The 27,784-nt window shown below is 27.4% G+C and overlaps 1 protein-coding gene across 3 annotated transcripts in view; it reads left to right on the top strand.

Annotated features, from left to right (window-relative positions):
• LOC107451510 (transmembrane protein 87A) overlaps positions 1 to 27,784 on the top strand; it is a 71,961-nt gene that overhangs the window by 30,426 nt on the left and 13,751 nt on the right. For all 3 annotated transcript variants that reach the window (XM_071187543.1, XM_071187541.1, XM_071187542.1), the window contains exons 11-18: positions 4,377 to 4,497; positions 8,349 to 8,411; positions 17,266 to 17,365; positions 17,456 to 17,549; positions 20,360 to 20,439; positions 22,668 to 22,774; positions 25,016 to 25,074; positions 27,393 to 27,496. In XM_071187543.1, the coding sequence (XP_071043644.1) occupies positions 4,377 to 4,497; positions 8,349 to 8,411; positions 17,266 to 17,365; positions 17,456 to 17,549; positions 20,360 to 20,439; positions 22,668 to 22,774; positions 25,016 to 25,074; positions 27,393 to 27,496 (728 nt within the window). The remainder of the gene's footprint in view (positions 1 to 4,376; positions 4,498 to 8,348; positions 8,412 to 17,265; positions 17,366 to 17,455; positions 17,550 to 20,359; positions 20,440 to 22,667; positions 22,775 to 25,015; positions 25,075 to 27,392; positions 27,497 to 27,784) is intronic.

The following is a 27,784-nucleotide window of genomic DNA, read 5'->3' as shown; positions in this document are numbered from 1 at the left end:
AAAAGCATTGAACATCCGAATTGGAAGAAGACAAATGGATGCAATAATTGAACTTCATGGTAAATACCACAATGAAACTAAATGAACTAAATCTGAAACTTCAAGCAAAGGACAACCCAGCCTACGCCTTGCTTGAAGAAGTAGTTTATTTCATAAACAAATTACTTATTTTTGTTGAAGGCATGGAGAGAGGTAAATTTCTTTTTTTTTAAAAATCTGAAGTATTATTGGGATGAGACGAATGACAAGAATTAATTTTTGACAAGAATTACTTCAGCATAGCTTTAAAAAACATGAAGAATGGATTCGCTGAGAGATAGATTTAAGCAAATCAAAACAAACAAAAGTGTTCTCGCTTTCATAGTAAATCCTCTCAACACAAATAAAAAACAGATTAACATTGAGTCATTTGGAATTGATGCTGAATCACTTCAAATGCAATTTCTGATTATGAAAACCAAAGATTTGTGGAGTGGCAAGTTCACAGAACTCAAGAGCAAGTTAGAAGAGTTGGAGATTCAAAAATGCATGTACATCGCGTAACACAAGTCGATAGCTCTAAAAGAAATTCTGCTAGTTGATACCCTCATATTCGGCACATATAAGGCAATATTCAGCACAATAGTCTTCCAGAATACTACAGTGAGGTGACGAAGATGGCAGAGTACTGATGATCTTTGGGTCGACATATTCATGTGAGCAAGCATTCTCTTGCATGAATATAATAAAAAGTAAAGTTAAAAACCGACTAACAAATTAAAATTTAGAGTCGTGCTTGAAATTTAAAGCAACAAGTTATTCGCCAGATTTAAACTTTCAAAAGGCATGCAAAGCCAATACTCCCATTGATGTAACTATCTATATTTGTGTTTTTATATGAATAAATATTATTCCATATTTAAAGCTGTTTATTTTAAATCGAAAATCAAATATATATAAAAGCGAATAATATAATACTGAATCAAAAATTTTTACTGGCTCTTTAAGAACTGGGAAATTTTGTATATTGTAACTTTTGGCTCTTCCTTTTCAATAGGTTGCCGACCCCTGCACTAGATACATTGACGGGTGTTTTGTTAGGGTGATATTAATCAGATCCTGAACACTTCAAATTCTATTATTCAGTTTACTTTTAAAAATGAGCTAAATATTAACTTTCTTTCTTAGATATTTTAGTTCTTTGTCAAGGAAACTGCTTCCAAGTCACTATGTGCTGAAAACTTTTTGCTGTATCTCTATCTTGGATTTTTTTAACTTTTTTTTTACTTAAGGATCAAAACTGGGCAAAGAAATTCTTAATGAACCTTATACCAGTGGACCAATTTACCTCTTGTAATTCTTTTGTGAACTACCTTTTCATTAGCAAAATTAATAAAGCTGAATTAATTCTAAAGTAGTAATCCTAATAGCAGCAAGAATGCAATTTTCATAGCTTGACCTATCTTCCTTATTGCAGAAAGTAACATACAGTAACGCTATACATAAAATTTATAGCATTTTCATTCACCACTTATCTTTGTTAAGCATTTAAGTAAAAACAAATATTATCATTAGTCTGGGTTAGGGTAGTGTGAGAACGCACATTTCAAAAAGGAAAACCATTTGTGATTATGTAAACGGGGCAGGGTAAAAGAAAAAATTATTTTTGTTAAACCTCGGCACATTTAGATTTTTTATTAAGTTTTTGAGGGAGAGTCTTGTTTTTTTTTTCCAGAAATATTTTTTATTCCTTAATTTATTTTATAGTTAAATTGTTTTCCTTAATAATACTACAGGAGACCTACATCTAATATAAAAGTTAATTTTTTTCTGAAAATGCAACTACCTTTTGACAGTTTTTAGAGTGTTAAACAATAATTTTCATTTCTTAAAATCACACAGATTCTTACATCAAAATTAAAAATTGTTCATTTTTGAAATCCTTAAATTTTCTATTTTTAACACAGATTTAGCTTCCTAGTGTATTGAGATAAAATTAAGACTTAATCATTTTTCAGGGTTTAACATGGTATTCACTCTACAATTTTGTTCTTTGAATTCCTATTTAATTTATACTTATTATAAAAATTCATGAAATGTTTTTCACCTAACAGATTATTTTGTAATAATGCTAAAAGTCAATTTCAGTACTAAGTCCCATAACCAGATGTCTGTTTATCGAAAAGGTCTCTTTTTTCCGGACACTTTTTAACAATCAAAATAAACACAACTCTTTCCACTTTTCAAAAAAATTTTTTTTTTCACACTTTACGACCTGTTAAAAAATAGTATGCAGGGGTGAAAATCCTCCACTTTTCAGCTAATTTCTGCTTTTTGATGAGTTTTATCTGACTTCCTATTTTGTTCGCTTTTAATCTGATTTCACTATAATCTGAAATAAAATTTAGAAAACACCTAAACAATATTCGGCATTTCACTGCAGCAAGAAATAAATTGCATATTTATTTCCCACCACTCATATAAAAGGATTATTATCTCTATGAATGACACACTCAAATGCAGAGTACAACACATTTTGAAAAAATTGTGGATTCGAGATCTAATAGTCACGACTAAACCAAATTATTAAATTGTTATTGAAAAGCCCGATTCGGAAATTGCGGATCGTAATATTAAAAATGAAATAAAAATTATCGAAACTATATTAAAAATTTTGAACTGCTAAAAATGCAATCTTCAAAACCAGGTCTACAGTAAAGTCGTCACAAATTGAGTGTATCAGAAAGTAATTCTACAAATGTGCAATTTAAATTTTCCACGTATGATCATTTAAAAACTGTGAAACAAAAATGTAGTCCGCGTAGAATTGCGGATAGATCATCAATAATTGAGTGCAAAATGTGTGACTCAAAGTTTGCTGAATGAAATAATATTGTATTAAAAGATTGAAATTTAAAAAACCCAGTAAAAATTGGTTTTAATAGTAGCTGAAAACAATCTTTAAAGCCACACGGATTAACTGTGAAATCTTTGCTAATCGAGTAGATTGTGAAATGATTACTAACTGAAATGTGTGATTCAGAATTTGCGGTATGTTATAATGGCATATTAAAATATCAAAATTTTAAGTACCATGTGGAAATCTGTAACAAAAGTTGCGTAGATAGTGTAACCATGTGTATTTATTTGTTGCTGCTTGGAATTGGTGTTAATTGTCGTCTTTTTGTTATTTTTTTGTTGAGTAAGGTTGTTTTGGTGTTTGTTTATCTTAAAGACCTATTATCAGGAAAAATCTATTTTTTGAACTTACCAAAGTCCTGGTGGTTCCTGATATGAGACTTTCTATTTTATTTTAATTGCACATATTGACTGGAAAAAGTTTTATGCAAAGCATATTTTAAAAATAAATTTAACTATTTACTGTTTAGAAATTGCAGAACAGTTAAAAAGGTATATATGCCCTGTTTCAAATATGTTTATCGTAAAATGTTGCCTGATAAAGTAATATTACTTGACTATCTTATAATAAAGGGACATCACTATTTGTTTTATACTTTTATAATCACAATAATAAAACGTATAATAGTAGAGAATAATAAGAAAAAGTGAAATAAATACTGCTAGAAAATATTGTTAAATAAAAAAGAAAGAACTTATAAGTAAAAAATACTCATATATTTTTGGAATTTGTGTTATCCCTTATTGATGCATTTGAATGGCAATGATTCCATAGTTTCCAGATAATTTTTTTGTCATTTCCACTTAGTTTTTATAATTCTGATATTTTTTATATATTATGTCATTTAAATTTGAATACTAAATTTTTTTATATGCTGGTTTTGTGATAGTTCTGTCAGAAATTCACCTAATTTTCCCTCATTTATTTATGGTTTTATCGAACATTTTTCCATATGGTTTTTCAAAATCCGATATTTTATGCAAATTGGATAATAAGGTTTGACAACAATCTATAGTTGCCTTTTTATAAGATTAGCCTCCAGTTTTCTGAAACTCTCATTTATCTGCTCTCATTTTATCTATTTATTTTTTATTTGTAAAATATTGTAGCCGTTGCAACAGTGGAAGTTTTATGTAGATTTCTGTTTTAATTATAGGCACTTTAGTATGCTCTCAAAACAAGTTGAATATGTTTTAATTTATGTATAAAATTTATTTACCAAAATTATCTAACAACTGAAGCTAAACTATCAAGTCAAATTATCTTCACTTGTTGGAATTCTTTGTTCAGTTGAAAATAATTAGCTTTTGCAATGAAAATTATTTAAAACAGATATACCAACTCTTGAACATATGACCTCAGAACCGTGAAATATGTTCCCTTATTTAAAACTAAGCTTTACCACCAGTTCACAAAGAGTGTAACAAATTAAAAACCTTTTAATCATTTTCAGCAGTTAATTTCTGATTTCTTTCAGTTTTATGGAGTCATGTGTGGCCTTTATGTCATATATGCTATTGTGTGGTTAATATTATCTGCTTTGCAATGGAGAGATTTACTACGCATACAATTTTGGATTGGAGCAGTGATATTATTAGGTAAGTTCTGCTTAGGGTCAAATTTAGACCTCCTCTTGTATTAATTTTTAGAGCATTCACTTCATTATATGATTTCTTCATTTATTCAGAACTAAAAGGCGGCTTAAATGTTATGTAAACACTTGAAGGGATTTGTGATTTTATGCTGACAAGGGGTAGAGGGGTTTGAGCAATGCTTTAGTAAGACACTAAAACCTTCTTATTTTGCATTTTTTTTAAATTAAAAATATTTGGAAATGACACTTGAAAAAATTTTAATTTTCAAAATGTTTTAAATTTAGGAAAAAAACTTCTTCAAAGAGTTTTAAAAGTTTTATAAAATAAAATAAAATGTACATTTTGTTGTTATAAAGTTACATCTTTTATTTGAATTTAATTTTGAAAATTTTGCAACTTTTTAAAAAATTCTGAAATCATGTTTACAAAATCTTTGAATTTCCATAATTTATATTCTGAAATATATTAAGTCATTTTATTCACTGAAATGCCCTCTATGTATCTTAGTAAGCAAACTTTTCAAAGATGCAAGGTTCTAAAAAAATGAAAACTTAAGAAATATGTTAGAAGATAATTTTTAGTACTTTCTGTAAATTCTTAACAGGTTTTATAGCATTGGATCTTCATTGGAATTTAAAGTTAATAATTTTTATCTAAGTTAATTACATTTTGTGAACATTGTGAAATAATGCTGACAGTAATTTTTAATCACAGCCTTTAGAAGGATGCAAAACAGATTTACCAACTGTGATACTTATGCCCAACACCACAAAAGATGAAAGTCTTCTTTTACTGTGATATCTCTTTTTCTTGTTTACTGTGATTCATTAAGTTTATCTGTTTGTAATTTGAAAATGAATGTTTATAATAATTGTAACAATTTAATTAAACTTTTTTATTGTTATATTTGGAAATGTTTTTCAGTTTTAAAAATTGTCGTAAATTTTGTCTGTTCTAGAAAAGTATCGGTATTTTTGAAAAATTGTGTACTACGGTAAAAACTCTTTATAGTGCAAACCTTGAAACCTGGGGCTGTGCATTTATGGAATTTTGTGTTATATATATTGTTTTACTTACCTACTAACTATGGCAATTTTTTTTACTATTTAGATAGAAAAATGGAAATTTTCTTCAGTATTAGAACTAGTAACAAACAAATTAATAAATTTTTGTTTACTTAGTTTTTAAAATTTTAACCTCTTAGTAAATAGTTCAAGAAATAATGGAGAAAGTTATGACATATTTTTATGAATAAATCTAGATTTTATTCAGTTTTCTTCCCCCTTCTCTCTCTATATATATATACATGGTTTAAAATGTTTGGCCAGATGTGTACTCTAATAGTGTTCTAGTGACAAGTCTTCCAATGCATACATTCTATCACCTTGGCATTTCGCTAAAATTAATTCTGTCAATTCTATTTAAATAAACAAAAAAAACCTGATTGAATAACTAATAAAAATAAACAAAATTTAAGGATTCGATATAATTAAAATGGATTATAATTAATTTAATGATTAGATATAAATAATTAATCAAATTTATTAACAGTAATTTTTTTCATAACTTTGCTAGTATGTTAAAAAATAATGAATGACTTTTGACTTTGAAAAAAAAATGTATTGTATGAAAATAATAACTTACCTTTCCCCTTTTTCTACTCCTAAAAAATCAGAATGTTTTCTTAGAAAAGAACATCAATATGCAGTTTATTGTATGCGGATAGACCCTTCATGAATTCTTATTCCATTGTCCTTATTCTCTTAGATTTTTTCTGATTATGTAAAACACAGTTTGTTTAAAAAATAATAATAATAAGCTAAGAGCAATTTAATGAATGCTACAAAATGACTGATTGAAAGTAACACAGGACAAGTGAAAGTAGAGTATTGTTTTACGTAGAGTAACGTCACAAGAATCCTTAAAATTTTTAAAAAAAATTTTGTGCTTAGAACACTAACGTTTATATAAAAATTATATTTGCCCCCAATATGACTAAATATGTGTGTGGCCCTTCGTTACTCAACTTGGCCAACAAGTGGCCCTTCTCGCAAAAAGGTTATGCACCTTTACTCTAACTAAGCATTGAATGCTAAAATATTTTATTCTATTGCACTTCTTCATTTTTCTTAATACCTTGCGCTGTTGCAAAAAAAAATAATAATAATTTTCTGAAATTAATGTGCATAACAACTAATATTGTATCAGATGATATTCTAAAATTGACCTGAAAATTTTAAACAATTATATTAAGATTAATAGAAGGATCTAAAGCATCAAAGTTTCTCTTTTTACTCATTTTTTTAATAAAATATACAATTTTATAAAAAATAATAATTTAATAAAAATTATTCACTGTGTTGATTATTTTGTACTCCTAAAACAATTAAAAGCAATATTTTACTGTTTAGTAATGATTCAATTATCTGGAATCCAGGGAACTGATATTGTGCCGGATAACAAGTTTTTTCCGCTTTTCTGAATTACTGAAGAATAGCAATTCTTAATCATTAACAATGCTTATTTTTTTACGCTAGAAAATAATACATTTCAAAATAACAGCAAAATTGTAATAAAATATATTTCTAATATTAATACAGTAGGGAACCAATTATCCGGAACGATCGGGACCATCGATATTCCGGATAACTGATTTTTTCGGTTTTCTGAATTGCTACAAAATGCCGTTTTTTTTAATAGTTAAACCCAACTTAAAAAAAAAAATTGGAAATAATCTTAAAAAGAAGAAAAAACGATGAAGTAATACACTAATGATTATTTCCAAAATGATGGTTAGGTAAACATCTTTCAATTAAGAGCGAAAAATCCTAAAATCTAATGAGAAAAAAAATTTGTTTTTTTAAAAAAAGTAACGGGAAAACTAATCAAATTTCGTTCCGGTTTTTTGGTTTTCCAGTTTTCTGATTTCCGGATAACGGGTTCTGTACTGTATTACTAATAACAATAATTTAAGACCTTTAAATCTATAATTTTAGGTAGGCAAACGCCCCTACATTTTAGCTATCTTTAAAATGGAGGGAGGTTCCACACTATACCTTAAAAGAGCAATCATAAATCATATTTTAGAATCTATTTAGGATACAATCTTTAAGTTAAGATATTTCAAGGATATATTCCATTAATAAATATGATTTTATCCTTTTTTCATTTATGTGGAACTAAATATCATTTGACTGTGACATATGATTGATTAAATAAACAAAAAAAAAGTTTCTTTATCTAAAATACCATTTGAAAGCACCAAATGTGATATTATTTAAATAGCATTTTCAATTCAGTTATTTTGCACATCATTTTGTATTTAACTGGAATAGAGATCAATTTTGAAACTAGTACATGGGAGAAAAAATCATATCAATTCAATTCATATCATATTCAATGTATCAACTAAATCTGACTAGTGCAAAAATTAAGCATAGTTAAGAGTTATGTAATCTTAAACTATGCTTTACTGACTTACTTTGTAATTATTTCAGTCGGGTAGTACTTTTTTTATATTTAAATACGTAATTATTCTGAAATATTTTATGATTTTTGTGTAAATAAATATTATTTAAATGTAGTATATGATTGTTTGAATTACAAAAATCGGGCTTCTTTATCAAAATTGGGCTCTGAAAGCGTCAAGTGTGGTGCATGTTAAGTAGTGTTTTTAATTCAGTTATACTGTACAAATATCTGTTTCGGAATATTGTTTAATAGTTTACTTCCAGGATTTTATTTGGGGGGGGGGCAATCACATTTCCCTATATATTTTGCATTTATTGAAGGCTTGATTTTTATGTAGGAAATTTTCTGAAGCAAATGATGACTTTAGTTTTTCAATTTTTCAGGATTAATGGAAAAAGCTGTATTTTATGCTGAATACCAGTCAATAAATTATACTGGCCAATCAGGTAAAGCATAGGTGTTCTTGTTTTCATTACAACATTTGTAGCTATTTTTTAACGATAAAGAGTTTGTCTACATAATATATTTAAAAAAAAGAAAATACATTTCTTGTATGAATGTTTAATTGTATGAGTCATTTGTGTTATTCTAAGTATTTTATGTGCGTAGTGGACTTCCAAAGTAAAAAAAAAATTCTGAAATTAATTCTCAGATTTGTTCTGAAGCTATTTGAACATCCCCTTTAAATTTTGAAATTTGTCATTTAAAATTGCATTATGTTGGAAAATGTAAAAACCTGTGTGTGAAATTATTTTTTTATAAACAAGTTTTATAGTTATATGCAAATTTTAATTTATTATCTTAATGGTATCAGAGATATGGCGCAATTTCACGATAAGTAAAATCAACATAAAAGAACCTTATCTTTTGACCACTCTCATAATTCATAATCAAACTATTAGTTCCATATTTTCATGATTAACTCCCATATTTTGTGAGCAATAAATTTGAATCTGTTAAAGGAAGAGAAGTACAATTTTGTGTCTGATTGCATTACTAAAATATCTTCTGCACTATGTAATTTGCATATTTAAAGTCAACCTCTCTGCAATTAAGATTTTAGTGTGCAGTTATTAAATCAAAAGTTATTAAGGTGTTCACTTTTTGTTCTCTTCGCATATAATGTGGACTATTGCTTATGATGTCCTCAGGTTGTCCTCGCTGGTGTAACCTCCTCTCTCAGAGGTCTTTATGTTCAGGCTCATCACATGCTTTTTTCCAAAAGCATGAAAATCATTTTATCACGATAACACAACCCCTGCTAGAGACCAAAATAACAATGCAGGTCAAGAAAGGCAGACAGTTACATAAACATGAACATCACTTTTATTGTTGCATTTAAAAATTAACACGATAATATGCAAAAAGAACATGTTAAAATCAGAAAACAAATCATAAATCCAAAATGATGATCTACAAGACAGCAATGAAGATACATAAGCAAATAATAATCACTGAAAATACTAACCTAAGCATTGGAGTACAGACGAGAGCTCTGTTTATGCTCATAAAATTTACATACTATTGATGGCAACAACTGAATGTCTAGTATTTAAATCAATAAGGTAAGTATATGCTAATGCTTGATTTTTGACGTAAAAAGACGCAAAATGAAATAGCAACCGACAACTTCGCATCCTGGTAGCAAATTGGGCATTCATCCACACAGGTGTGAACAAAAGTCAGAATTTAGTAGTAACATCCGTTAATTAGCAATTGATCAATCCCCGGAAGGTTACACGTTTTATTGAACCAGAACCTTCATCAACTTTTTTTTTACCTTTTGTATTGTTGTATGTATCACTGTATATATCTTTCTCTTGCACAGTGTGCAAAATTAAAACATGAACACTTTGAGGAATTTTGATCCTAAGCATAATTGCCACATCCTTTTAAAAGATTAAAGCTCGTTAATTTTGTGACCAATGGCATGATTATGGCAATATAGTTAGCACTGTGTCAAGTTCCCTTTACTTTCCAAACTTGCATGTCCCCCATTAATCTGCAGCTGGATGAGTTTTAATCCTTACTAAAGTTTAAACCCCAGTTCTTAATAATGAATCACTTTTAACTATTGAGCCATTGCAGTTCATCTTTTAGTCTAATGATTGGGTTTTCATATTCTAAAATGCAATCTTAATGATTCAAGAAACTGACCTTAAATGTACTAAAATATTTGTGCAGATGATATTTTAAGTTATGGATTCAAAGACAAAGATGTTTTCTTTGAATGCTTTTTTCTCTACTAATTTGAATTATATGAACATGCTGAAATCAATACTTATTAATTTCAATTTCTAATCAACCTCAAAATATAGGAGGTAGTTGCAGTCTGGATAATATGGTCCCAATAGGGATGATATGGCAGAATAATATTATGAGTTAATGCATCTTAATATTAATTTTACTTTTTGTGTATTTCACCATATCTGTAACTGTTTAAGATAATCATATAATTTTGTTGCACGATTATAATACTTGTTTATCCAAAGATAATTGTTTGTAAAAGATGATTTTTCATAATTATTATTTTTCATTATTTTGAGAATGGTTAAAAAAGAATTTGAATTGTAAGCTATACAGGTCTGCAAACAACTAAGTTTTTTGCAGAATGTTTCATAGAGTGGTACACAATTAAATACTAAATGTTTGATATTTGGTAATTTTGTCAACATTTTATAAGTCTTTCCACGAGAGAGGGGAAACATCTCTCGTTTCATCTAAACTTTTGAATCCTTTACACGTAGTGGTGTGGAAAATAGCTTTAAATTAAATTTACAAAGCAAAGAATAATACATAATTTAGCTACTGCTAGAAGAAATTTTCCCCAACTGTGTAGAAAGGTGGCAACCCTGGCTATACAAAATTTTCAACTGTGTTATTTTAAATAATAATATCCTGAATTTGAACAGAATCAGTCAATCATTATCAGTCATCTACTTGTGCAGAAGTATTCAAAAAACTTTTAATCTTAAATTAATCCTTCATTAACTATATTAAGACACTTTTTAGCACTTTATTTAACTACTGCAGCTACCCTATTTGCATAAGGTTTTCAACAAAAAATAAAATGTAAGGATAATTTTGTTTCATCCTGTATATTACCATTCAAAGACTTGCTTCAAATTCATTTAAAATTCCAAATTCATATTTGAAGGTTTATTTAAATTCTTTTGAAGATTTCTTTTGGTTTTTTACTAAGCTGTGGCTTAAAGACTGAAATAATAACTTCCTGATTTATAATACCATTTTTTAGAAAAATAAGCATCAAATTACCCAAAATTTGTATAACTTTTTAATTAAATTTTTTCTTTCTAATCAATAGTATATTGTAAATGATTGATAAATACCTATGTGCAAGGTTGAAAAAAAAGAATTTAAAAAAATAACAGGTTTTTTTGGTTTAAACTGCGTTTTTTTGGGTTTATTAAAAACAAAAGGTTAAATAACATATTAAGACCAAAATTAAAAAAAATTGAACCATTAAAATGTATTTGACGAAAATCTTTTAACTATTGATGTTGATTAATATTTTCATAAAGAATGCTAGAAAAAATTCACTTTTATTCATTAATATGTGAAAATGATAAAAAAGTTTAACTAAAGATCTTTAATATGCATATTTATTACTTTACAACTCCACTTAACAAGCAAATAAACATTTTGTCCAAATATAATTTTAGTAGTGCATGTTTGTAATACAGTGAAACTTCTCCTAAAGGCCACCTCTACTTAAAAGCCACCTCTATTAAGGGCCAATATTTTGAGGTACGAAAATTTTCCCCATAGACATAATGTTAATTTTCCTCCCATTAGAGGGCCACATTTTCCTGACTACCTCCAATAAAGGCCATTTTCCCCCCGTCCCATGAGTTCCCCGTGCCATATTTATCAAACCAAGAAACGCTAATAGAAGTAAATAAACTGATATCCCAATCCAAGGCATTAATAAATGATGCGAATTTAACTAATTTGTTTTATAGAGTTAAGGACTCATTGGAAACTAAAATTGTTTGCGAAAAAATTGTACAAAGTAAACAAACTTCAATTGAAAATTTTTTTAAACATGTATAAAAACTTAAAATGTTAATAAACAGTTTTTTTATACATAAATTTTGATTTCCTCATTTTATTTTTTGGTCCCCCCCATTTAAGGGCCACCCCCCATAAGGGCCAATTTTCAATGGAAGGACAGGTGGCCCTTACCGAGAGGTTTCACTGTAGTTAGATTACCTCCTTGATTGTTAGTATGTGTATAAAAATATTGCATTTCAACATTATTTGCATTAATTTTATTAATTAATGTAGCAGTATATAATAATAATATCAATATCAATAAAATAATATCAATATCAAAATATCAATAAAATTCGTTTATGTTTTTCGCCAGAATGTTAAGTAACATTATGTAAAGTTAATTCCTAATAACGTTTGGCTGGAAATAATTTCGTTAAAGTTCATCATAAAAATTAATATAACTCATTTACTGGCCTAGTAGCGTAATATAAAAACTTGTAATAATTTTTTAAATGTTTTCACCAAATTTCTTTATTTACTCTTTTCTTTTAATACGTGAAAAAAATTGCAAATCTTAATGTTTGCACTTAATTTTACAATTCAATTTCAATGAAATCATTAAAAATGGAATACAGATTAGTTTCATGCGTTAACTTTTACAATCTGAATGACGTTACCTTTTAACTATCTGAAAATGTTTTTTAAAAAAAAAAAAAAAAAGACGACCTGGGGTTGCAAAAATTGTCTAGTGCTTCTTTGGCCCGGCCTGTTAGTTAATACAATTATATCAGTGCTTACATTATAATAAAATTGTTTTTTCTTACTTTTCTTATTTTTTTTTTTTAGAAAGGTAAATAATTGGTACTGTCACTGATGGCATATGTATATTCGATAATAAATTACCATGCTATTTTTAAGCCCCTTAATTTTTCAAAAAGGTACTTAATTTAAAAAAAAAGTTCTCAAAAGTGCTTAATTTTTATGTTGTTAAAAGAGTGGGAACCTTGATAAATATAAACATATAAAATTGTAAAGAAATGTTTTAGTACTTACGGTTTGAAAAACAAGGAATAAATTACTTTTGTGTAATTTATTTTAACATGATAGTGCTTTAAATTTAATAATATTCTTATTGACATACAGCAGCATATAATAAATAAGAAAAATTAAATGAGTGTAATATTTTTCTTTAACAGTTTTTTTTTTCAAATATAATATGAAAAATGTAATTTGAAAATTACAATAATGAATATAACACTGCATTTACACAATACAAATTTATTCACACTGGTGACAGAAAATAATCCTAAAATTAAACTGAAAACATTAAATTTAGAAAAGCATCTCTTTCCTATTTATACTTTTGACTGTAACAAACATAATGTGTTGATTAAAATAAGCTTTGAGAAACTTGAACTCTTTCAATAATTACATTATCTAATTTTAAAAACTATAAAACATGGACTATCTATTTTATTTTAAACATTTTTAACAGACATTATGAATTGATTTTAAGTTTTCTCAAATTATTTAACATATATCGCATTTTTTTCCATGAAGGAAAAAAATGCTGAAAAATACCATGCAAAAAAAAAAAAAAAAAAAAATGGTACAGAAGAAATAAGCTTTTTCCAACCCAAATGGGAGAAACTGTTTTTTCACAAAGAAATGTCAAGTATTAATGCATTTTCTAAGCAGTTTATAATTGCAATCTAGTTTAAATAATTGTATTAATTTTTGATCTGCATAACATATCATTTTTAAATAAGTAAAAACTAAAAAGCAGAAAAAAATCTGGAATTTTTTCATTAATTTCTTAGAAATAATTTTTTCATTATTTTATGTTAAAGAGTATAGTAAAACTTAATTTTATAAAATGACATAATCAAATTTTATTAATGCAACTAAGTTAAACAAATTACGTTCTAAACACAGATACTATTAAAAATGCATATTGAAATTCTCAATTATAAATACCAAATAATGTTAAGTATGAATACTCAAACCAACTCTTAAATAATATGATTTGTAGATTTCGAAATTCTCCGTAAAATTAATAAATGAATAATGCTTTTTTTTTTTTTTTAAAGGTAAGGATGAAAAACCTTAAACTTTTAGTTACTATATTAAATTTAATTTGTTTAAACTTGAGTTATTCTTATAATACTTATTGTTAAACAATTTCATTGATCATTTTTGCTTCTTCCATTTTGTCCAGTTTCTTCCAATTTTTTTCAGCTTTTTCTACTCTCCTGGAAGAATTGGGTATCTTTCAAACGAAATGCCAATCCTATTTAACATAGATATTTTTGAGGAAGCCAATTTCCTCCTAAGCATTTAAAAATTGCAGTTTGTGTGAAATGATTAACCCATTGGCAATTAAACTCAAAATTGTAAAAAAAAAAATTTCATTTTGTTACAATCAAGCTAAAATATTTTTATAAATAATAGAAATTTGAATTAGATAAAATATTTAAGAGAAATAAAACGAGAAAAAAAACAGGCTTTGTTTTTTTTTTTTTAAAACAAAGAAAAAAAAGTTGGGTTTGAACCATGGTTTAAATCACATTGGTTTTAACCAGCCAACTTTGTCTAAGAACAGAACCTCTTATCCGGAAACCAGAAAACCAGAACAAAATTCCATACATTTTACCCCCATTTCTAAAAAAAAAAAACGAACTTCTTTTTTTTTTAAAAAAGATGTTTACTTTACCACCCATTTTTGAAATAATCATTAGTTCCCTCTACATTGTCAGGAGAAGGAAGAGTATTGTACTAAATATCATCAATCATTCCCTTCCTCACTCCCTACTTAGTTGCTTCTTTTCAATCACAGCTCAAGTGAGAATGGGTTCATTGAACACCTGTTTTCTTATCAGCTCAGCCTTAAGCAGGCAGAGTCATAACTAGGAGCTACTCACAGTAGGAGTCCTGGCATCTGTTCCTTGCTTCATGCAGGAGAGTTATAACAAATTATTTTATTTGTCATCTTTGATTCCTAGAAGTCTCTTAAAGTACTCCCTAACACAATGTTTCAGATAAAAAAAAATTCATTAATAATCTTCACTTAAAAAAGTCTAAAATTAAAATAAAATTCTGACATCAAAAACAAGTTAAGAAACAAAAAATTTATCATTCTGATGACAGAAAACTTTTTTTTTAAGAGTGAAATAGAGAGAATTATTGGTATTCTCAGAAATCGCGAGATGCACATGACGTTTAGTGTTGATCAATGCTAACATGAGGAGAGCTGGCTACCTGGAATACCCTCACACCCAAATCAAATATATCTTGATACATCGTCTGTTAGACATTGCGATGTATCGCAATTTAGTATATATTCAAAAATTATCGATCAAAAATCTTTAAATTAATCAGAAATAAATAAAAGGAATAAATTCATTACAAAATAAAATGCCTTAAGCAAAAACAAACCCAAGCTTTATTTTAATTTTTTTCTTTCAAAATTAAAGCGGACTTAAGATTTATTGGTTTAAAAATAATAATAAAACTAACAAAATATTTTACATACCTGCATTAAAAATAAAAAAAAAAAAAAAAAAACTAAAGAAATGTTTTGTTTAGTAAAATTATTTTTTAAATTATTTGTTTCAAAAAAACCTTGCTTGCCTCTCAAAAAAACCTTCCATCAATAATTCAGCCATTGGATCAAGGTGTTTTAAGAAGCCTCAAGTGCCGCTACAAAGTAGATTTTCTAAAAAAAATGATTGATTCCTCTAATGAGGGGAAATCAGTACAAGATTTCCAGAAATCCTTCAATGTAAAGGAAGCTATATGGTTAGCGGCAAGAGCCTGGAGCTCAGTAACTTGCGATACTTTAGTGCATGCATGGCGCGAGCTGATTCCTACATCGATCTTTTTCGAAGACGATCAAGAAGAATCGCCTTTTGAAGGCTTCAAATTTTCTAGTGAGAAAGCCCTTCAGAGAGAACTTTTAAAATACAATAGGGAGTGGAGCGAAAAGGATATTTTCACGGAATCTGAAATTGAGGAATGTTTTAACATCGACAACGATGTTCCCATTGTCAACAAACTGTCAGACTCTGAGATAGTTGAGATGGTTTCAAATCCCGGCGCAGACAACGACGAAGTTGAAGAAAGCGACGAGGAAGATGAAAATCAAGGAGCCTTTATTTCGAACGAGCGATGCATCAAGTTGACGAAAGAACTTATTAAGGGGATGGAGCAGAAACCGTTTGTGGACGAATCCCACATTATGTCAATCTATAAGATTCAGCAGTTGTTTATGCAACAAAAACCAAATTTCCGTCAACAGAAAATGAATGAATTTTTTAAAAAAAAATGCTGATACTTTTTTTTAATTTTACCTATTTGTTCATTTTATACTATTTTTAATTTCTGTATATATTTTTATTTTCTGTATATATATATTAAATTTCATTATTTTTTCCCTTTTTATCTTATTAAACTTATGTATTATGCGTGACTTTATCGTTTTTTCTTCTTTTTACAACTATTTCTAAATATATTTTTTTAAGTTAGGTTTGATAAACAATAAAAAAAAGTTGTTTTGTAACGAATCAGAAAACCGGAAAAATCGGTTATCCGGAATAGCGATGGTCCCGATCGTTCTGGATAATCGGTTCTCTACTGTACTTACCAAACAGGTTATTTTTGTTTACTTTTTACTCTGCATTTCTTAATTATAAATTAGTATCTCTATGCATATTAATGAGGAACTTTATTTATATTTCTCTCTCTTTCTTTCAACTTCCTTTTTTTAGAGCATTTCTTTTTCTATAAATGCCTTTCATAATATAAATAAATCAAACAAATTGATTCATTTGCTTGTATGAGAGTCACATGAATGCAGTTCTTACATGTGGACAGGTTTTTTTTCTGGTTAATCATTTTTCCTTTAGTTTTCTTGCCCTTTTTTCATTTATGTTATAAACCACTAAAAAAGCTGGACATTTTTTAAGAACTTTTAATCACTTTTATTTTTATTTTAATGATTTCTACATCTTTTATTTCATACTTCTTTTTTTATCATAATATGACTCATGTTTTGTAAATCTAAATAATATGATTTGCTATGTTAATATTTTTTATTATAATTAAAAATTCAATAACTTAATTAATTTGTGTCAAAGTCTTAGGTGGCAGGTACTAAGGTTTGATGTACTGACTATGGCTTGGACTCTATAATAAATTATCTTTTAATATTTTGTTAATGTAAGATACTTTGTAGAAATTACTGTACATATATTTATAATTACTTATTATTTATGAATATTTTAGTGCAAGGAGCTATTCTTTTTGCTGAAATACTGTCTTCAATGAAGCGAACTTTAGCACGAATGTTAATAATAATTGTTAGTCTTGGTTTTGGCATTGTAAAGTAAGTGAGATATGTGCATATGTAGTATAGCCATGTTTACTTAAAAATTTTGTGAAACATTTTTTTTCTTTTTTCCTTCACTATATCTAGACCGAGATTAGGTCCAACACTCCACCATATTGTTGGTGTTGGCTTTGTATATTTTACATTCAGCACTATTGAAGGAAGCCTTCGAGTTTTAAAAGTGAGCATAATTCTATTTATTTTATTTTCAATCAATTCAAAGTACTTTTCAACTGCACATAGCCTGCTTTTTTTACAAAAAAAAAATATTTTGAAAAGTAATTCTCAGGATTTTAAATTTAGTTCTAAATACTAATGTCATTTAAATCTTTTAGGCACAGCGTTCATTCAAGTTCTTAAACTCCTTAAGCTGTTCTTGATTCATAATACTGTATTTGATACAGTATTTAATACTATATTCAAAATCGGAACAAATTGAAATAGTGAATACATAGCGTTGTGTATTTGATAAGGCACTCTCATTGTACTTGTGTAAATGTATAGATTTTATTTTAGAAGCAAATAACAATCTTCTAATTAAATTTGTATTATTTCGAAAATTAAATTTTTTCTATTTTTTAGTGATTTTAATTCATAGTTTTTCAGAAGTATGTGACTTTTCTGATTTTTGGAACATTTAAATCCAAAACTGAGTCCAAAAACTGGTTTTTCAAGAATCTAAAGATTTAGTTTTCCAATCTAGCATCTTTTTCTTTTAATAATTAATGCTAGTAAAAATCAAAATTCTAAAGTATTCACTATCCACTATTTATATACATTCATTGTTTTAAACTGTTTGGGAATTCAGTCATTTTATGATGTAGAAACTCAATAAACAATTCTGCATCTTCAAATTTTTATGGAAATAAACTCAGAAGCCGTACACTTCTTTATTATTTTTAGTAAATACAATAACTTACCCTGTAGGGTGGAGTTGAATAGTTTCAAAATTGATTCTAGTCTTTCATGTGATTTAAATAATGATCAATTCGAATCCACAACACAGTAATCATATCATAGAATTTTTAATTGGTAGATTGAGGAATCAGCCACTAAATTAATTATGTACAAAAATAAATAGCTGTATATTCTCTGTGTTTTTGTTATTGATACTCTTTTTTCTGGTTAATTTTTTTTAATGCAGCTGAACTAAATTTTTGATACATTGATTTTTAACTATTATGAGTTATTTAATGGTCCATTAATAAAATAAGACTTGAAAATGTTGAAACTTTCTTTTCCAAATAAAGTAATTCTGAAATTAATAGTATTTGTGATAAGATATACCTTTATTATGCTTTAGTAGTGCAAATTGTATGTATTTTAGTTAGTCATTTATCCTTTTTAAAAGTAGTTTGGTATATATGTATATGCTGTTGCTGTCATTAATTTTTCTTTGACCACTATGAAACCTGATGTCATGCTATGAATTACCATGATAGTTTTTTTACACATAACAATATTTTTACACATAGAAAGCCTTTTTTTTAAAGCATATGAAATTAAAGGAACAGCTGAAACATTTTAAATACAATGCGCACAAACAAAAGAAACACCCTGAATAGTTTTATATCTAATGATTGGATTTTCACATACCAGGACTCAATATTAATGGTTCGAGGAGGTGACTTTTGCTAATTAGTGCAGATGATATTTCAAGTTAAGAAATCGGACACAAAAACATACTTTCTCTGAATACATATATTTTTGTTTCAACAGATTATGATTTCTGAACCCAAAAATATAGGGGGTACTTCCAATCTCGAAAATATGGTCCTATTAGTTTGGTTACGAAAGGGGTCAAAAGTTTAGACTCCTTTATTGTTATTTCACTTTTTGCATATTTTGCTACAACTCGAACTTTTTAAGCGAGTTAAAATATTTTTGCACTCAATTATAAAATTCATATATCCAAAGATAATTCCACCCCGTTCAAAAAAAATTTTAATAATCATTTATTATTTTTATTTCATTTAATTATGGTAAAAAAAATTGAATTGTTAGGTTTAAAAAACTTTATGTAATTTTAAAGAATGTAATTTTCTAAAGCAAAATACAAAATTTGTACAAAATCTGTCAAATAGCTTCTGAAAAATCAAATTTTAGATATCTAACTTTTTTAAAATTTCAGGAACTATACTGACCAATTTCATTCTACTTTTCATGTAGAATTTTCTTTGAATAAACAAATTTTAAAATCGTATGCAAAATTTTTTTAATTTGCTTTAAATGTTCTCAAGGTAGTCTCAACATTAAAGGGTCCAAAATCTCAACCTCTCTCCTGACCGAATGCAGCTTCCACCTATATTTTAGGGATCAGGATAAAAAAAAAGCTATGTATATTCAGCTTAAATATTCGTTTGTGCCTGATTTCGTAGCTTGAAATATCTGCACTAACTATTTATCATATTTGAGGTCATCCCCTCAAACTATTTAGATTGAGTCCTAGTACATGAAAATTCAACCATTAAATCAAAAATTATTCAGGGTTTTTCTTTTTTTCTCTCACTGTATATCAAATTTTATTAATTGAAAGTGGTTAGATAGAGTAAATTTGAACTTTCATTTACTTGACATGGCACATTATTACTAGTATGGTGCCATCAAAAATGACCAATTCATTGCATTAAAGTTACCAGCATCCCAGAAAAACTAAAAACTGGTCCTAAAGTTTCAAAAAGTAAATTAAAAAACTGACTGCTTTACCTTTGAGAACTTTAAAAATAATAATAATTTATGTTAAGGAATCTAACTGATAAACCTGTTCTGAGAAGTTTAAATTAGTAAGTTTGAAAACATCTATGATATCTGTAGTGTTTAAATATCTTATTGAAAACATTACTACGTTACAACAAACATTGCTACAAACATTGAAACATTACTACCAATTTTTTTTGGTTTTTTATCACTCTTATATAAGACTAATATTACAACTTTGTCGCTTTTAACAGCATACTCACTATATAATATAATCAAAATGGATCTTTTCAGCCAAAAACCGACCCTGGTAATCAAGCCCTGATGGCAGGAATACCTCTTGCTGTGACTGACAGCATAATTTGCTGGTGGATATCCTTTATTTAAAGTGTTATTTCACTTTTCAGCACAACTTTTTTTATTTTCTATCTTTTGCTATAATAACAAATAGAAAAATTTTAGAAATGCGATGATAATTGTTATTAATTATTAAAAGAACTTGTTAAATTTCTCTCAAAATATATTGCAACAGTATGTAATTGAAGATTATGTCAATTGGCAAAAGTAAAAAAAAAAAGATGTTCTCAGAATAAGTTTTGATCTAATAGTCAGATTTTCTTGTACTGATATATGCTCTTAATAGTTTGATTCCTCATTAGTTACTAAATTATGTAATCTTACTGAATGCTGTATATTACTGCTCGTAACTTCAGAACATTTAATTAATTTAAAAAAAAATTAAAATCTCTTTTAAATAACCTTAAATTTTCGTATTTGTCATTTGCATCGTTTTTTATTTACAACAGTTTCATGATAATAATTGAGAATACAGAGAAAAAATTATTTTGTAATTAACTGTCAAGAAAATAAATATAGAACAACCTTTTTTATTTGACAGATTTTAATATTCGAAAGCTATAATTTAAAAAAAAATTTTAAATTTTCATAGAGGAAGTTGCAAAACTGTTTTATCCAACAAGAATTTTTATATATTTATATTGATGATTTATCACAAGGCTTAAAATGCAATTTACTCGAAACTGTTTTTCTTACTTGCTATATCTCTAAGCAGTACAATTTTTAACTAATTAACTTCAAATTTTGATTGTTAACAATAAATACAGGTTTTGTTGCACATAGGGATTTTTTAATTGTATTTCCTGATTTTGAGTAATGCAAGCAAATGTAACTTACTTCATGTTATTTTTTGAATTTTTTTTTCCTCCAAATCTCTGCCATTTTGTGAAGAAAATTATTTTTTAAAAATCCTACGTGCAGCGAAAAAAATAAAATTTGGATTTTTTTTTTTACTTATGAGTACAAGTTTTGAGTAATTTAAAAAATAAGTTTTAATTGTTGTATTATATAAACTTTAGTTTTTTTTTAAATTTTTGTATTTGTAACAAGATAAATTTAAGAATTATTATTAAGATAAATTTATTAATTAAAATGCGCACACTGATATAAAAAGGTATTAAGTTTATCACTGTCGTTACTAAATTCATTAAAAAATATTTCTTTCTAACAGGCTTCTACTTTTACTGTTCCTCTTTTAAAAAACTGCATTAATATCAAGTATTCTTTCAGTTTCATAATTTTTTTCGTTGTATAGCATGTTTTTCTCAAAACAAGCCCAGTTTTTATTAATGTAAGAAAATATTAGCTCTAATTTTGTGTCTTCACATTATAGCAACCTCATGTTATAACGTTTCTTTTTGTTTGGACATAAGGGGTCGTTATATCAAGATATCGAACAGGACTGCAGGGTTGCCGCTGGCGACTATAATGCAATTATTCTCGACATGAGACGACTATGGCAACTTTTTTGCCTTAAAAGGTTAAAAAAAAAAACTATTTTCCGGAAAAGGAGACTATTGAAACACTTTTCTGTACTCCTAGCTATGTTTTTTTTTTAGCATAAATTGATAAATTGGGTTGAAAATTTGCTGTCTGCTGGATCTTCTGAACACACTGAATTGTTTTTTCTTAAAAAATGAAAAATTTCGAAAATTTTGAATGGCAAATTTGAGTCAGCACTTTTTAATTTGTTCAATTCATACAGATTCCATTGAAAGACTATTTCATTTCTCGATCTCCTTTTCAATAGTTATTGCTACGAAATTTCGCATGATTTTAAAAAACCCAATTTTTAATACGATATTACGATACATGAATTTAAAGGAGAACATGTTTTAAAAAAAAAAATGTTTTTTTAATGAAGAAGTATTTTTTAATGAATTCTGCTAATTAAAAGTATTTATTTTTCTGCAAATATACTAATTGTTTTGATATGAAAACTTAGTGCTGAAACACTAATGTTTATATGAAATTTATCATATTTGCCACCAACTTGACTAAATGGATAATGGTATATGACAATTAAGTCATTTAATAACATTTTAGTTATAATTTTTGATGAATTTTTGTTCTTATTTTGGCAACTGTTTTCATGCTTTAGGCTACTAAAAGCAACTATTTTGTTCATTTTTTTCTGTGGCAACCCTGCGACTGCATATATATCACATTTTACAAGTAGCAATTGCTAGTTTAATTGTGTATTATAATCAGAGTGTGGATTATTTACTTAACATCTGTAATAAATCTTTAGTAGTTTAGTTCAAACAGTCAGAACTTTGCGCTTAAGAAGAAATATAGTGAAACTTCAATTGTACAGACATTTCACTAATACTCTTCTGTTGTCTGTTATAGGTATGTGTACAACAAATATCTTACTATGTGTGCAAAATGCATTTGACACTCTAAATACTGGATACATAGGAACTGGAAGGATTTTTAAAACTCTTTGATTAATCACCCTTTCCCAGTAATTAAAAAAAACTACTATTGTTAGAAGGAGGTGATTAAATGGAAATTACATCCTTGTTAAATATGGCATAAATACTGACAAACATATTTTATACATAAATAAAAACATTTATAAAACCAATTAATGTAATAAAAAATAAATTGCATTTTAAATAATTTAGTTACCTTTTATCCTTAATTTTAACCATAAAATATCACCACTAATTTAAAACACAAACTCATAATCAATAATTGAAATAATTAAGTTCATATGCTAGGTCAAGCCAACTTGTCTTGGGTTCACTCTGTTATTCTGTGAAGAATTATAAAAATTTTTCTGATGCTTATTTAAGTCTCTTTAATAAAAGTTCTTTTGTTTTATTGTAATTATCCGTAGTTTCCTTTTTCTCTTACAAGAATTTGCTCTAACCCATAGCAGTAAACCTATCAAGTATGATACCCATAATGCTTTTTTTAATTCCAACTCCCTTTGCTTACCTTTAGAACTGCACAAAGTATTAACTAATGTTATTAGGTTTTGGATGGAATTCATGTAAAATATTTTGTTGCTCGGATTTCCGTTTGAAAAAAAGCTGTCTCTTGAAAACTTTCAATTTTTTCATGTTTTTTCTTATTTTGTATGTAATTTCTGAAATTCTAAATCCTTTTTTATTTTTTAGCTTCCTTTCTTCATCTTCTGTTTATTGTCTTTGAATTTCTGATACCAATTTCTATCTTCTATCAATAAATTAAAAAAATTCTTTCAATAAGTCTTCCTAATAATTTTTGCTTAGCACTGTCATTTATGTTCAAATAATTTAAATTTGTCAGTATTTGCACTGCCCATATAAACATCAATAATCTGTTAGTCCTTCTTGTGTTTCAGAAGGAATGCCATTTTAGCGTTAGAAATATGAAGAATTCAATTCGGAGTCAATAATTATTCACAAATAAATAAATCTATGAAATATCCTGTTTACTACCAGCTAAAGAGAAACTTTTACAATGAAACTTTATTTACACAAAAAATACAGGATGAAATCTATATCTCAAATCCCATTTGAATTAGAACTTTCGAGAAGAACATTTTAATTATAAAAGTCAAATTTAAAAATATTTCAATAAAAATTATGTACAGTAATTTTGGGTAGATATGCTGCACCACTGTACACGTTGTAGCTGCGAAAAAAACATTGCTAAAAATTTCAATTTTCATCAGATAGACCGCACTGCTATAAAGGCCTTAATTTAATTTTTTCTTAACATACAATAAAGTGTAAAATGTCACTAGAGTTACTCAATTTCATCAGTACGAAGTATTACATATAAGTCCGGTTGGCCGGGATAGCCTGGTTGGTAGGGTAATGGGCCCATGTCCAAGAGGTCGTGGGTTCGATCCTCGTCGGCCTAAGACTCCCCGTGTAGTAAATGGTGACTGATGCACGTTAAATCCATTAAATCTCGAAGTTCTCCATGTTCCCATAACAAATCATACCTCTGGGGCTACTGGTCCAGGAATTTCCTTGTATTCTGGATTGGTTCAAAATTACAAGGCTACAGAGTTGAACATTAGTAGTCGTAAACCCAAAATTGGGTCAGCTGTTCAACGACGGTTATAAAAAAAATATATATATATATAAGTCCGGTTATGACTCGCTTCCCAAATATATCATTAAAGTTTGAAATTGAATAAAGTTATTCACAGATAAAAGAAGGAAGTTTTAGTTATTACAAATTTATTAGATTTTTAACTTCTTTCTGGGAGATGTTAAAAGAATCCTATATGTCTTGGTTTGTATTTATAATTTAATCATGTAGATCTTTAAGATGCTGTTAAAAACTGGAAAAAAATATAAATGTCACTTTTATAATTTTTGTACATTTTTGGTGCAATCTGTCCCTCTTCAATGGCTGGTCTTTAGGGAGAAGTATTTTTGTTCTTCTAATTCTGCTCAACATCAATATTTTAAGATTTCTAAATAGTTAAATAAATATATAAACTTTCTCTTAACACAAGGATACATTATTTTATTGAAAAATATATTATTGTTTTCATTCAAAGGAAGGATTTTACTGTGCTAAATCAAATTAAAAAAGGATGATACTATGTCTGTTTTTGACACTATTTTATAAAATTTTTTATAGGCTCTGCTGCTTTCATGATATGGTCCATTCATGCTCACAAATTAGTTAGTTGTGTTGATGTAAGTTGTTCTTCAGCATTTTTTATTACCATTGAAAAAAATGTAGCTTCATTATAGTAATTTTAGTATTTATTTTTACCTCTTATTATAATATTGCTAGGAATTTTATTTTTAGAAAATGTTTTATGCCTGTTAGCATATGTTTCTTCACATATCTTTGAAGTGTAGCTAATACTTCTTTATAGTTTTCCACAATTTGCTGATTTTCAAATCAATATTATTTGTATACATGAATTGGTCTTTTGTGTCATACAACCTTCACAAAAAAGACACGATAATTGTTTTTAAAGTGTCCTTAAAAAGTCCTTTTAAAGTGTCCTTTTCCCTCCTTCTGTCATATATATGTGCCAGCATGAGATGCTCTCACTTCCGAGCCATCACTCATTTGTGTCTATGTTCTGGAACGTTTTAAAAGATATAATTTTAGGTCCAAGAAGGCATTGCTTCTCCATAGGTTTTGAAATACAAGTAGATTTGACCTACTCAAATTGAGAAACATATGAATTACGTGCATGTGGTTTATGATTATATAAACACGAGGGAAAAGGAATGTTTATGAATCGCATGCTTTATGATGACTCTTTAAAAGGAGCATGTGGTACAACTCTGATTCAAATTATTAGAATAATTGAAAAATTCTACATTAAAAAGTCTTTTACTTTATTTATTTTTTTACTTTTTCATTAAATTACAAATTTAACAAGTCAAATCTCCATTTATCATAGTAATTTTAAACATAGAAAATATGTCAATGTCAAAAAGCATTAGATCGTAAATAAATACTGAATACATTCTAATTAAACAAGAAAAAACTTATGTAAATATAGTATATGAATAAAAAATATGTTGTTTATTTACCTTACTGTACATTATTAAAGAACACATTCTTATTTCAGGAATTTAGGCTTTAACTACAAAAAACTGTCCGGCTTTTAACAGGTGCTTGCAAATGAGACTCTAAGAAAAAGTTTTTTTGTAGTGTTCCTTAAGTATCTCAAAACCTATGAACTCAAGCAAAAAATATTTATGCACCTAATAATCTGGAAAAACATAGCAAACATTTTTCAGTAGTTCAAGACATTGTTTCCCAACAGGAATGTCTGAAGGGGATTTGCAAAAACATAGCATTAGCTATTGTGAAAGACAACAAAATAATCATTTCTAAATAATTAACTGGGCCATTATTAATTGGGAAATGATAATTTGCCTTTTCTTGATAACATACTTCACATTTGCTCTTGTATATTTAATTTTCTTTGGCTTCAAAATTTCTCATACTTAATTGACATCTTTAGTAAATTGAACTATTGAATTGGTACAAATTGTGTCACGATTTTCAGTGTATATGATAGATTTTGAAATATGCTAAAAAATTTTGACATTTGGATCCAATAACTGCTGCTGAAACAGTATAAATGTTGTGATTCTCTTAGCTGCTTTTTATCAGAAAATTTAATTAACTTTCTATAAATTTAATTAACCTTTCATTCTCTTAATAGACCCACTATATCTCTATCAAATAACTGGGATGCATGATCTTTTTCAAAAAGATACATATTTAAAGTTATCTCTAAATTTAACAAAAAGAAAACCCATTAAATATTCTTGTGATAGTTCTCTAAAAGCTATTTCTTCCTTTTTTTTTTTATTGAAGTCTGACTTTGTGTTACAAATAAATATACTGTTTCAGAAAAAAAAACATTTAAATTTTATTGCGTTTATTTATATCATAGAATTTATCACAAACTTATCGAAAAGATTAATGTAAAATCTGATGTATAAGCATAGAACTGTCAAAAGCAAATTTCTTTGTTCCTGCAAGCCGCTGTTTCTACAGAAGGAATTTTGATTTTGTAGTAAAAAATTCAAAAATTTTCAGATTAATTAAATCACACAAATTTTAACTGGAGCTCTTTCCTTGATCATAATACAACTTTTTATTGTTTCCTAACCATTACAATGAGAATTAATCACAATATCACCTAAGATAATTTATGGTCAATAAAATAGACCTTTTTTCCTACTTCTAAAGCACTCAAAATTTAACAGAGCCTTTGATATGAAATACAACTTTCCACTACTCTTTGACCACTAAGAACAGTATTTTTTGTTATTTGTTGCCAAAGAGAATTTAACATAAATTAAAATTTTGACAACTTTCTGATTTTCTTTTAAAGCATTGGTCGCTAAGTGTTGATCTGTTAAAGATCTTCTAATGAACAAGATTTGCAGCATAAGCATTTTTTTTTTAAAATCTTTGACTGTAAAAAAATAAATAGTGTTTAATTAATTCTTTTTACTAAGACTTTCTTTTTTAGGACTGGAAAGAACTATGGGTTGATGAAGCATATTGGCATTTCTTATTTTCCTTAATTCTCTTTGTTATAATGATTTTATGGCGTCCTACTAATAATAACCAAAGGTAATTAAAATAATAATTTCATAGTATTTTTCATAAGAATTACTGGACAAAATATATGTACATAAATTTTAATGGAACCTTTGTGATGAAAAGCAATTAAACTTTCAATTGTTTCCTCTCTACTAAAACCAGTATTCCTTGCAATATTATTACCAAAAGAATTTTATAATCAAACAAAAGTCTGACCTTTCTCTGACTAGTTAAAGCTGTCAATCAAATTTCAACTGGAGCTTAGTGCTGAAAGATGTCACAAGTTTCAATTATTTCCTGAGCACTATTAGTGAAATC

This window comes from Parasteatoda tepidariorum, chromosome X1 (genome assembly GCF_043381705.1).
Source record: "Parasteatoda tepidariorum isolate YZ-2023 chromosome X1, CAS_Ptep_4.0, whole genome shotgun sequence".
NCBI classification, from domain to species: Eukaryota; Metazoa; Arthropoda; class Arachnida; order Araneae; family Theridiidae; genus Parasteatoda; species Parasteatoda tepidariorum.
This window is presented reverse-complemented; position numbering and strand designations above follow the sequence as displayed.